Source organism: Zingiber officinale, chromosome 8A, assembly GCF_018446385.1.
Source record: "Zingiber officinale cultivar Zhangliang chromosome 8A, Zo_v1.1, whole genome shotgun sequence".
In the NCBI taxonomy this organism is placed as follows: domain Eukaryota; kingdom Viridiplantae; phylum Streptophyta; class Magnoliopsida; order Zingiberales; family Zingiberaceae; genus Zingiber; species Zingiber officinale.
In genome coordinates, this window is record NC_056000.1 from 139,149,380 (window position 1) to 139,162,470 (window position 13,091).

Below are 13,091 nucleotides of genomic sequence, written 5' to 3' on the forward strand. Positions count from 1 at the left end.
TTTTCTTTTTTTTCTTCTTCATCTATTTCCTCCTCCACTGACACCATATACATCAAAACATCAGCACGATACGGAAATGGTATCATTCAGTCAAAGGCCAAAACGAAACTTCGGCATGGCTTGACATTTTAAACCTTAAATTTAATACATGTATGATACGTTATAAGTAAACAAGTTACTACATTCATTTTGTTCCATCTATCTCCTTGCATGAGCATGCCTCCACAACTCAGCCACCAACTTCAATTCAAATTCTTCATAACGTAGCCATTAATAGAAAGAGATAGTCTATATCATATTATCTGCCTACCAAGTGATGGAACCTTGATTTAAAATCTCAATCCGTGTTGAGATTTCGATCCTAGACTAAAACGATACAATTTTGGTACCATATCGTATCGTGACAATATTGTTTCAACATTTTTTAAATATAAGATATATTAATTAAAAATACAACAACCAAGTCTTATCTCACTAGGTGGAGTCGACTATATGGATCCTTTTATGTCATTGAGCTCTATCTCCTACTATATCATCATCTATACTTAAATAAATTTTATCTTATTTTATTGTTACTAACTAAAGTCTTTTTTGGTATTTCTCTTCCTCGTTTGATATACGTGTTTGTCATAATTTCACATCACCTAGCTGGGGCATTTATTAGTCGTCTAAGTACATGTCCGTACCATCTTAAACGTCTCTCGAAGTTTTTCCTCAATAGATGCACTCCGACTTTTTCTCTAATGTTCTCATTTCTTATTCTATTCATTCTCGTATGTCCATATATCCACCTTAACATCCTCATCTGTGCAACTCTCATCTTCTGCTCATGTACTTGAATCATAGCCTAACATTCAGCTCCATAATATAGCAGGTCTAATTGCGATTTTGTAGAATTTTCCTTTCAACTTTAGAGGTACTTTACGGTCACATAAAACACCCAATGCTCTCGTTCATTTCAACCATTCTACTTATATTCTATGTAAGACATCTCTCTCAATCCCTCCATCATTTTACAAAAATGATCCTAAATATCTAAAGCTCTTGGTTCTGGGCAGCTCGTCATCTCCTATCTTAACAATTGTCTCATTATGTCTAATATTGCTAAACTTAAATTTCATATATTCTGTCTTTATTCTACTAAGCATAAAGTCTTTCCCTTCTAGTGTTTCTCGCCGAGATTCTAGTTTAGCATTTACCCCTTCACATGTTTCATCTACCAAAATAATATCATCTGCAAACAACATGCACCACGATACTATGTCTTGAATGTATGCAGAATTCGTCCATAATTAGAATAAAGACTTAGAGCTGATCCTTAATGTAATACTATCTTTATTGGAAATGCTTCAGTTGCTCTACCTGAAGTATTTACTCTAGTTATTACATCCTGATCCTTAATTAGTTCAATATATGTTACACTAACACCTCTCTTTTCTAGAATTCTCCGTATAATTTCTCTTGAGACTCTATCATAAGCTTTTTCTAAGTAAATGAATACCATGTGTAGATCTTGTATTTGCTCCTAATATTTTTCAATTAATTGTCCAAGAAGATGTATAGCTTCTATTGTCGACCTTCCAGATATAAACCCAAATTGATTTTCAGTCACCATAGTCTCCTTAATTTTTTCCTATTACTTTTTCCCAAAATTTCATGGTATGACTCATTAATTTAATATTCCTATAGCTTGCATAATTTTATATGTCTCCCTTGTTTTTATATAAAGGAATTAGACTACTTATCCTCCATTGATCAGGTATTTTTTTCGTTTTTAATATCATGTTAAATAATTTTGTAAGTCATTTAATACTGTGTTTCCCTAGATGCTTCCATACCTCTATCGGAATATCATCTAGTCCAATGATTTTTCCATTGTGCATCCTATATAAAGCTTGTTCTACTTCTAAAGTTTGAAATCTACGATAAAAATTTAAATTTCTATTCTCATTTGACCTACTTAAATTACCTAAATTAAGTTGGTCACATGAACCTTCATTAAAAAGTTGATAAAAATACCTCTTCCACCACTCTTTTATTTCTCCATCATTTATTAGTACCCTATTACATTCATCTTTAATACATTTTATTTGGATAAGATTTTTTGTCTTTCTTTTTCGCATTTTAGCTATTCTATAAATATCTTTTTCGCCTTCTTTTGTATCCAATTTTTGATATAATTGTTTAAAAGTTTCATTCTTTGCTTCATTCACTACTCTCTTAGCTTCTTTCTTGGCTATTGTATATTTTTAAAGTTTTCCTCATTCTTACAAATATATAATTCCTTATAAGCAATTTGTTTTTCCTTCACCTTCTCTTATACTTTCTCATTCCACCATCAAGATTCTTTACTTAGTGGTGCATGTCCCTTTAACTGACCGAGTACATTCTTAGCTACTATTTTCAACTTTGATATCATCTTATCTCATGTCGTATTAGTATATTTCACCTAATGCTTGTACTCCTACCTTTTCCTTAAATATATTTTCCTTTCCATCATTTAACTTCCACCACTTAATTTTAGGAGTTGTATATATTTTTTTCTATTGATATTATGTTTGAGGCGTATATCCAACACTACAACCTATGTTGGGTAGTTAAACTTTCTCCAGGAATGACCTTGCAATCTTTACAAATCTTTCTATCCTTCTTCCTAATCATAAGAAAGTCAATTTGTGATTTATTATTCTCACGACTAAGTATACTTCTCTTTTTTTAAAAAACGTATTAGCTAATATAAGGTCATATGCTATCGCAAAATCTAATATAATTTTCCCTTCCTCATTTCTCGCAAAATACATTAATTAAAAATAAAAAAAAATAATTCAAATATTAAAAAAAATTAATAAAATAATTTTTAATATATATATATATATATATATATATATTAAATTAATGGGATAATTTTATTAGGCTTAAATTAAGCATATCTAAATTATTTCAATCATAGTTCGGAGTTGATTAAAATTGTTAACCTAAGTTATTTAATTAAACCTAACTAAACCTTGGCACCCTCCTATTCTGTCGTGTTCTGCAATGTATTCAGAGGCATCGTCGGGCTCGCACGATGCATCCCAACGCGTCGTCGAGCTCGTGTGACCTGTACGGATACGTTGCACTCCTGTTCCAACTTGTTCTGCAATGCTCCCGAGCCTGTGCGATGCGTTCACGGGCTTGGGGCACGCTGGCATGCATGTGCTAGTGTCGGTGTCGATCCGCAGGTGGAACGAAATGTTTAGCCATTATAGGGCAAAACGGCTTGAGATTTTAATCCATGGATGAAACAGAGATGCATAGTATGAAGGTAAGGCAGTTTATAGTTTAAAGTTTTTTTATGTGAATGAACCTGCTTGGAAATGTGAGTTTTGAGTAAAGAAATAAGGCTGCTCTCTGGCCTTTGATATAGAACTTTCTCTTCTCCCTCCCACCCAAGTTAAACTAGAAATTACATCAAGGAAGCTAACAGATATATGAAACCATTTACAAATCTTGTTTTACATTAACATGTTAAAACTGGAGGAAGTTGATTCAAAACATACGGAGGGTAAAAAGACTAGTTAAAGTAAAATTACAAGATTTATTATATTGGGATATACAAAGGAGGGACCCATCCCTGTAGCCAACTTAAAATAATTGGACCAAATATGGCTTGTTGATGTTACATAAGTTAAAATTGGATGTATTTTTCAAGCACTAAAGGTGGAGTTAAAATTACTCATAATACAGCTCACCGATTTGTTGCCCTCGAATATCTCTTGTGTGCCATTTCCATGATGCACATCCTGCAACCACAAATATGAAGAGAACTCTTAAACTGAAGGAAGAAGTATACGCTCTTGCAACTCAAATGTCATGAAAAAAAATGAATTATCCAACTAGGAAATTGACAAGCCAAGAGTCCATATAAAAGAAAAAGATGGATACCCAATCAACAATCAAGATTTTCTTAGCACCAGCACTTTGAGCAGCTAATGATGCAACTGCAGCATTATTATGGAGGCAAAAGCCCATTGCTTGTGCAACACCTGCATGATGCCCAGGTGGTCTAACCTGTAGAAGCACAGTTTCATAGAAATAAATGACAAAAATGGATAACAGACCTGCTCATAAAATTAAACACCGTCAATATTTTTCTTGAAAGTATCCAGGTCATTACAGAAAAATCATCAAATAGTGCAAATTACAAAGCAGAGAGACTGGACCAAGTACCATAGCAAAGCCATTCTTTGCACTACCAGACAATATTGTGCAAGCAAGATCTGCACATAATCCTGCTGCAAGCCTAGAAGCAGATGCTGAATGCTCGTTGGCATAAGTGTCAGCAGTAAAGTAACTGTCAGTTCAAACCAAGGGGAAATTGTCATATTTTTCAAACGTAAAATAGGAGTTACGTTAATAATAGTTCATCGCTGTAACATTCCACATTTAACATTTCCTTGATCATCACTAGAATGATTTCAAGAAACTATCTAACTGAAAAGTTTATACCAGTAGGTTGAGTTTAAGTGCTATAACAAGGTTAAATTGTTTCATTAGAGACTAAATCTGTTCTAAAGAATGAAAGATCAACTACATCTGATTGCAATTGATTTAGCTGATAAAGAAATATAGCAAATGGAAATGTTCAAATACAAAATTTCAAAAAAGTGATGCTACAAGAGGAGAAATTTAACCATAAGTAGCAAATTTAGAGCTATGAGTGTGCTACATAAATAAAATAATGTTATCCTGCAAGTGAATGCAAATAGAGCAAGCACCTGGCAAGCATATGGCTTGTGTGTTGAACTGCTTCAATGTGATCCAAAGTGTGAACCTACAAGTTATCAGCAAACGTATGAATATGAATAAGGATTGTTATGAACAAATTAAAAAAAGAAGAAAATATCATTTTTAAGGATTGAATTAAAGTAGTACATACTTAACCTAGAAAATGCAGTGTAAAACTTGAACATGGTCTGAGTACAATGCCCTCCGATTAACCAAGAATAAGTTTTTGTATGTCTTAAGCCACAACAAGAACTTGGGATAAATGAGAGACACTACGCCATATTATCACAAAAATAATTTCCAATGAAACCATGATTACTAGCAGGTAAATGCCCATAAAAGTTATAGCTCATCGTCACCAAATTAATTAATTACCCGTAAAAGTTCTTCTTTTGTTATTTCTCTAGCTGGTATTGCGTAGCATTTGCCTGGGAAAATTCCTGGATTTACATAGAAGTTACAGTTCAGGCCAAGAAGCAACAAGAAAGGCATAATGCATTAAGATGAACCTAAACAAAAATCTATTCAGCAGGGAAAAGAGAAGCAAGAAGCAATGGCAGCTATAAAGAATTCCTCTATGAATATGAAAATCACCTGCTACAGCCAAGCTAGATGCAATTGCTTTAAGACGATCAGGTCTTTCCGGGTGAGGATGTGACTTCATCTCGACCTAGTATAGCAGCACAAATAACAAAAGGGCGGAAGAAAGGTAACATAGACAAAAAATAAATAAATAAAATAACTTCAAAAACTGAAGGTGTCCCCAGAGACTAACAATAAAGAAAAATCTAAGACTGCTAAATATCAAAGAAGCATCTACAAAAAATTTGTGTGCTTGCAAGTAACTAGGTAAAGCTCTGCTAATATGAATATTAGTTAAAATGATATGGCCAACTTCAAAGGCAATCAACAAATTACAGAACCAGACAAGTTAATTAATTAGAGCAGGTATTAGTGAGAAAGGGGAAAAACTTCCGTTAATGTAATTAAAAGAGATGTAAATGGCACAGGTATTACTAGAGATAGCTTTACAGAGTTGAATGACATGAAAAAGTATGTGAAACCAATTCCTGCTATTTAGGATACATGGCTTAGTTGGACGAGAAGGATTATGTAGAAAAACAAATGAATGAGTTGCTTTTATTTCCAATAAGAAAAAATATAATACTTCATTTATATGCTTGAGGAAAGGCACATTTTTGAAAGGGGAAGTAATGTTATGCACTTCAGATGAGAGCCTGAATTGGTTGGGTTCGACATCATCAAAGTGGAGGCGTAACATAATATGACATATTTCAATCTCACAATAAATATCCCCGCTCAACAAATTCCATGGAGTAGCAGACCATAAGTCACAACCAAAGATAATAAATAAATAAGTCTGTATAACAAGCCTTTAGTTTGTATTTAAACAAATACTGCAAAGAAAATTAAGTAATAAAAATTGATTTAGATGAAATATGTCCACATTTGACAACCCAATTATTGGCTGTGTACATCTGGGTATTTGCCCCAGAATTGATATGGCTATCCAGAAAAAAAATATGGTGTTTGACCACACAAATGTGAGTTAATAGATGCCCCAGCAAAAACTCAAAGATAAAGTTTAAAAAAAAAAGCATAAAAAGAAAAAAACCAAGTACAGATAGCATAAGTACAAACCTCTGTATGAAGCAACATTCTCTCATCAAACCCAATAACAGTTCTTGATTTTGAACACAAATCTGCAGGAATATTGCCGCCATATAAGAAATATTCTATAAAATATTGTAGCAAGAAAGCTTACTGTAAGTTACTTGGAACAGGAACTTAGGTTGTCTCGACATATCTATTATAATGCAACAACAGTTGTACTTGCACACGGGAAGAAGAAAGCATTAAATATACTAGCAAATAGAAAATTCTTGAATTTAGAGCATTCCTTGCATGAAAAATGCACTACTAACTAGTTTTGTGCAAAAAAAAGCAATGTCATTAAAATCATCATTGATCCTGTCCGAATGCCGAATCAACGGACGCTGGGCACGTGGCGCTTCCGGCTGTTGGCGTGGATCTTCGACTGGTGGCACAAAGCTCCGACGAACCTGCACAGAAGTCGGGCCGGGAAGGGATTCCCGGCGGCGACCCTCCGACGCTCAAGTCAGGCGAAGCTCAAGAAAGAAACAGTGGCTTTAAAACTAGTAGACCGCGTACCTCCGACGAAGGATAAAGACCTTTATATAGGGCAGTGAAGAAGTGAGCGTACACCTACCGAGGTGTACACGTGTCCCTAGCCCATACTCCAGTAAGGACTTGTCAGTGAGCTTCCCTAACCCATACTGCTACAGTCTTAGCATGTCCTCGATGGGACAGCGGAATCCCCTGTCACAAGATTTGGAACATGGCCCACACATGAAACATACCTGCTATCAGAAAAAGATGTTCCTTGTCCTTTTCCACATTGCTCCAGATCTAGCGTCCGGGCGGACAGCAACCTCAACATCCGGCCGGACATATGTGGTGGTTTACTTGGGGAGATTTTCCCTCATATACTTTGTGGAGACTATTAGCAGTGTTACCTTATGGCTTTGGCCGAGTGTGAGGTCCGCTCGGCACCACGACCTTTTCCACTGAGCGCCGGAACCCTGATTTCGACAGGGTGCCTTTCAACCATCAGCCGACTATCGTCCGATCGGGACGTTCGATTCCACCGGACGGTCGGCCTGCCGCCTGGTCGGACCCGGCCCTGTCGTCCGGTCGGACCCGGCCCTCTCCGGATGGACAACTGCCACTGTGACTTCTACATGGCGTTGACTCCACAGGGTGGGGTCCCCTGTTCCTACTACCGGATCACTTGCCTTCCCTTCAAGTCTAGTCGAAGGAGGCGAATAGTCCGACTGACTGGACTAAGAATCTAGCCGAGCGGTTCCTCCGTGCTTGTATCTCCCGCTCGGCCAACCATAGAGGTAGCCTTGAGCGAATCCACAATGGCGTTCACCGGATCTCCTCGTGTTCTGCGCCAATCCTCGACATTAAGGTTGAGCATGCTTTCATTAAATGCTCCGAATGATTGAATGCCACGTGGCGCACTGCCATCGATGTACGGCGGCGGTGGCGTGGTGTTTTGATGTGATCGAAGCGATTCGAAATGGACGGTTCGATGCATGCTTTGATTCCCGTGACCTGGATCCAACGGTGGAGGCCGCCCGGCCTTCACCCTATAAATTCTTCGTTTCCTTCTCTTCCTTATCTGCCTCCGCGATTTCGACTATTGCCTCCTGCGCTTCGGAGCTCCGACGATCCTGTTTCTGCTCTCCGACGCTCTCCGGCGCCTTTTCCTTGATCCCTTTCTCCGCAGCAAGGTTTTATATCTTTCCTTCCTCCTTTCCGGTGTTTCCTCCGCATTTCTCTCTCAGTTTCGATCCTTGAAACTTCCTTTCGTCTGCTGTTATTTCGCTCCTGCCTTTTTGCCTTTTGACTCCTCCCGCTCGGCCCATGGCTAGCTCTTCCAATCCCGAAGATCAGTCGCTCGGCCCATGGTACACCACCATGCAGTCCCGATTCGAACAGCGGGACTTCGATATTTTGGCAGACAATTTCGAAATCCCCGAGGATTTCGAAATTCGCTTAGCTGGTCCCGCCGCTCGGCCTCACAGGCCGCCGCGCGGAGCTTTCTGTGTCTTCCGAGACCAGTTTACCGCCGGTCTTCGTTTTCCTATGCACCCTTTCATTATAGACGTCTGTAATTTTTTCGGTGTGCCGCTCGGCAGTTTAGTACCCAATACCTTCCGTCTCCTCTGCGGTGTTGTCGTTTTGTTTAAGATTCACAACATCCCCCTCCGACCGGAGGTCTTCTTTTATTTCTATTACCCCAAGCAAGTCGGGCACCTTCATGTTCCAAGCTCGGCCCGGCTTGGTCTTTTTCAACAAACTCCCTACTTCCAATAAACATTGGAAGGATTATTTTTTCTACATCCGTATGCCCAATCAGGCAAACTTCCCGACCCAGTGGCAAGTCAGTCTGCCCCCAACTCCCGAGTTGAAGAAGTTCAAGACCCGACCGGACTACCTCCACGCCGCAAATATACTGGCCGGTCTGCGACTTGACATCAACAAACTTCTCCACGAGGGAGTGATGTACATCTTCGGGCTGAGTCCTATACGGACCCCTCTTCCGGCCGGCTTCGGTAAGAACTTTGGTTGGGCATTTGCTTTGATTGCTAACTGATTTCTTTTCCTTTCTTTGCAGCGGACATCGTTATGGATTCGGTCATGGTCAAGAGGAAGGCGGCTCCGCCAGAGAAATGGAAGCTTTGGGTATCCAGCCGGTCGGATCGCACGAAGGAGAGAGCGGGACTGCTCCCGCTTCTCAGCAAAACGTGGCCAGCGGAGCCACTCCTTCTGGAGAACCAACTGCCCCCGAGGAAGGTTCCGCTCGGGAGGAGGAGCAGCCCTTACAAAAGAGGCGTCGAGTGGAGACTCCCCTGCGGTCGGCAACCTCCGCAGTCCAACCATCCGAGCGGGTCACTGCAACTGCTCGGGGCAAGGCGCCAGAGACCGAAACTATCTCGTCCGACCGGACGCCTTCGGATTGGGATGAGCCAACTGCTCCAGTGGAGGCTATTCCAATCAGCACCCATCCGCCCGCTCGCCATTCAGCCCAGCGCTCGACCATTCACTCCCAGTTTTCTACGCCGGCTTCTGATCCCCTTCCGACTGCCGATCGGACGACCCCTGGTCATGGCCGCACGATTCGGGTCACTCTTCATCTACCAACCGAAGAGCTGCTGCCAGAGGCCGACCGTCCATCTGCGCCCGAGCACACCATCACCTTGAAAGGGCCCCTAGCTGAGATGTGGGCCGATGCTCGGGCACGCACAGCGTTGATACCCCTAGGAAATTTGGCCAATAGCCACATGCGGGAGGCCACTGGGGTAAGTTTGCTCGTACAAAGTTTTGAATGCATTCTTTCCGATCGGCAGCTAATAACTATAATTTTCCCTTGCCAGAGATGGGTGGAGGAAATTGCGGTTTCCAACCGCTTGGCCATGGTGGATGAAGAGCCACGGCAACTGAAGGCCGCCGTTGATCCGTCCGGCCTTCAGGGCCCTTCCTATTCCGAGCTGCAAAAGGAGCTGAAGAAAGCTCAAACTCTGCTGGCGGCCGAGCAGAAGAAGACAGCCGACCAGGCCCACGCCTTGACCGAGTCCGAGCGACAAGTCAAGTCGCTTGACACAAAAATAACCCTGGCCACCACTCGGAAGAATACAGCTATCTCCGATCTGGAGAAGAAGAACGTTGAGGCTCGGGGCCTGGAGCTGAAGATAAAGGAGTTGACAAAGCAGCTCGATAGGGAGAAGGCGGGGCGCTCGGCCGAAGCGGAAAAGCTTAAGAATCTGAACGAGGCCCTCACAAGCTCCCAGGCGGCTTTCAAAGAATATCAGGACTCCGAGCCGAGCCGAGTCGCCGCTCTACGACAGAGCCACATCCGATCGCCCGAATTCTCGGAGAAAATTTGCGAGCGGATGTACTCAGCCTTCGACTTGGCCATGACTGCCACTATGACCTATCTGAAGTCGAAGGGCCTTCTTCCGGAGTCCACCAATATTCCGGCCGGCGATCAGGTGGCGCTCCTAGATAACATCCCCAAGACCCTCTACGATTATATCGAGTGATTTTTGTAATTTGGCCACCCGGCTAAATATGATCCCTTTTGTACTTAGGTCGCCCGGCCTGAGATGTTATTTTTAATGGAATGCTTTCCTTTCGCGCACTCTATCTTTTTGCGCTGTCCTTTTGCTAATTAATATGTGTGTTGCCTGCTCGCCTATTATCACACCCCCGGCATTCGAAAGGCATTCTTGCGAAGTACTTGGCCTTGCCCTTCCGCTCGGGCAAATATTCCGGACGCGTAATCATTCCGCTTTGCTAGCAAGGATTGCTCGCTATAAGCCGACAAGAACCTTTGGGCCTTGAGCCGAGCGGAACGTAGAGTCGGTCGAACAATATCGGCGGCGAACTCGACGGTCTTCCGCTCGGACGTTTATAGACGCCGGCTCGTCTCTCGATATTTAACGTCGGAGCTCGACGGTCTTCCGCTCGGACGTTTATAGACGCCGGCTCGTCTCTCGATATTTAACGTCGGAGCTCGACGGTCTTCCGCTCGGACGTTTATAGACGCCGGCTCGTCTCTCGATATTTAACGTCAGAGTTCGACGGCCTTTTTTAAGGCTGACTTCGATATAGCCGCTCGGCCTTCCGCCGGACGCTTATAGACGCCCTCTCGATATTTAACGTCGGAGCTCGACGGTCTTCCGCTCGGACGTTTATAGACGCCGGCTCGTCTCTCGATATTTAACGTCGGAGCTCGACGGTCTTCCAGGTTAAATTTGACGATGCCGATCGGCGAATCCATTGGCCATCCTTTGCATTAATTTTGCTTCCTGCATTATAAGGACACGGGCGACTAACATATACAAAATGATTTACATTCGTGCATCTTTCACCCCGCTCGATAAGGCTGGAGATGATTCGCACTCCACTGTCGATCCAGCTGCCACCCGTCTTCATCCTCCAAATAATATGCTCCTGATCGGAGCTTCTCAATAACCTTAAAGGGGCCCGCCCAGGGAGCTTCTAACTTGCCGACATCGCCGACCGGCTTGACTTTCTTCCAGACAAGATCGCCGACCTGGAATGATCTGGGGATTACACGGCGGTTGTAATTTTGCTTCATCCGCTGCCGGTACGCCATCAGCCGAACGGACGCCTTGGCTCGCTCCTCGTCGACCAAATCCAGCTCCATGTTCCTCCGTTCGGTGTTGCCATCATCATAGCTCTGGATCCGGACGGACTCGACGCCGACTTCAATCGGAATAACTGCTTCGCCACCGTACACCAAATGGAATGGTGTGATGCCCGTCCCTTCCTTCGGAGTCGTTCGGATGGCCCACAAGACGCTCGGCACTTCATCCGGCCAACTTCCTCCCAAATGGTCGAGCCGAGCGCGCAGAATACGAAGAATTTCCCGGTTTGACCGTTGCTTTGGGGATAAGCCACGGACGTGAAGTGTTGCTCAATGCCGTAGCTTTTGCACCAATCCTCTAGCACCTTCCCTGTGAATTGCCGCCCATTGTCGGAAACCAATCGGCGAGGGATGCCGAACCGACAGATGATGTGTTGCTAGATGAATTTTTTGACCATCTGTTCGGTGATCTTTGCCAGCCTCCACCCACTTGAAAAATAATCGACCGCCACTAGCAAAATCTCCTCTGCCGCCATCGGAAATGGACCGACAATATCCATTCCCATCGATCGAATCGGACACGAAACTGGATGCCTTCATTTCTACGAGACGTTGTGGAACTTCTGACACGAAAGGCACGTAGATGTCCGAGCGGCGTCGCCTGTAAGGTCGGCCAAAAGTATCCGCCAGCAGGATCTTCTTAGCTAGTGATCGTCCGCCGGATGTCCTCCGCACGATCCTCGATGTACCTCTTGGAGGATGTAAGTCGAGTCTTCCGAGCTCACGATTTCAATAACGCACGAAAGCCTTTTCAGAAGTCGATCGCCTATGAGTGTGAACCGCTCTTCTCCTTAGCACCGGGTTTCATTCCGGTCGGATGGTGTGGATCCCGAGTCGAGGAACTCTATGATGGGTGTCCGCCATCGTATGGAAATGTGAGGTCTTCCGCCGACGTGCGCCACCAACAATACTTTTTCAATTGGTTTCGAATGGCGACCGGTGTTATCGAGCTCGCGAGTTTGGCTAACTCATCGATCGCTGATTTTCGCTCTGGGTATCTTCCGACAATAACTTCTCTAAAGTCACTTGAGCTTCTCAAGGCTTCAGCGTAGAGCTTGAGCCGAGCACTATTGATTTCAAGGTACCGAGAGTCATGAGCGCCAATGCGAATCCGAGCGGTTGCCATTCGACCGGCTCCCACACGCCGAGTCAGGCCATGAGGGCCTCATACTCTCCATTGTTGGTAGCTTTATAATCCAAATGACGGATAAGTGCATCTTCTCTTCTCGAGGGAGAGTAACAATATTCTAATCCCGCTCGAGCCGAGTGGACGACCCGTCCACATATATTCTCCACATAGCTTCCGGCCCGACCTTTGGCCACAAAATCGCCAAGGATCGCGCTGATCGCCGAGCGGGCTGGTATGGATATCAATTCACTGACCGCGTCCAGTCTTCGACGAGCCGCGGATGCCTCCGGATTTAGTAGAACACGTCCGAGCGGCTATTGGTTTCGATAATGATAGTACGCGCCAGTAAGTACGAGCAAGGACCGAGCGAAAGCCACTTCTCGAGCCCAGAAGCGAGATTCAAGATCTTTA

General features: G+C 43.2%; 1 protein-coding gene across 7 annotated transcripts in view; it reads right to left on the reverse strand.

Moving 5' to 3' along the window:
• The window catches only part of LOC122010412 (histone deacetylase 15-like), a 39,860-nt gene that overhangs the window by 8,423 nt on the left and 18,346 nt on the right, over window positions 1-13,091 (reverse strand). For all 7 annotated transcript variants that reach the window (XR_006119882.1, XM_042566943.1, XM_042566941.1 and 4 more), the window contains exons 5-11: window positions 6,430-6,491; window positions 5,362-5,437; window positions 5,143-5,207; window positions 4,758-4,813; window positions 4,210-4,333; window positions 3,925-4,050; window positions 3,732-3,782 (exon numbers count right to left, since the gene is read on the reverse strand). Coding sequence is in view for 6 of the 7 variants with exons in the window: in XM_042566943.1 (XP_042422877.1) it covers window positions 3,732-3,782; window positions 3,925-4,050; window positions 4,210-4,333; window positions 4,758-4,813; window positions 5,143-5,207; window positions 5,362-5,437; window positions 6,430-6,491 (560 nt within the window). In the remaining variant the exon portion in view is untranslated. The remainder of the gene's footprint in view (window positions 1-3,731; window positions 3,783-3,924; window positions 4,051-4,209; window positions 4,334-4,757; window positions 4,814-5,142; window positions 5,208-5,361; window positions 5,438-6,429; window positions 6,492-13,091) is intronic.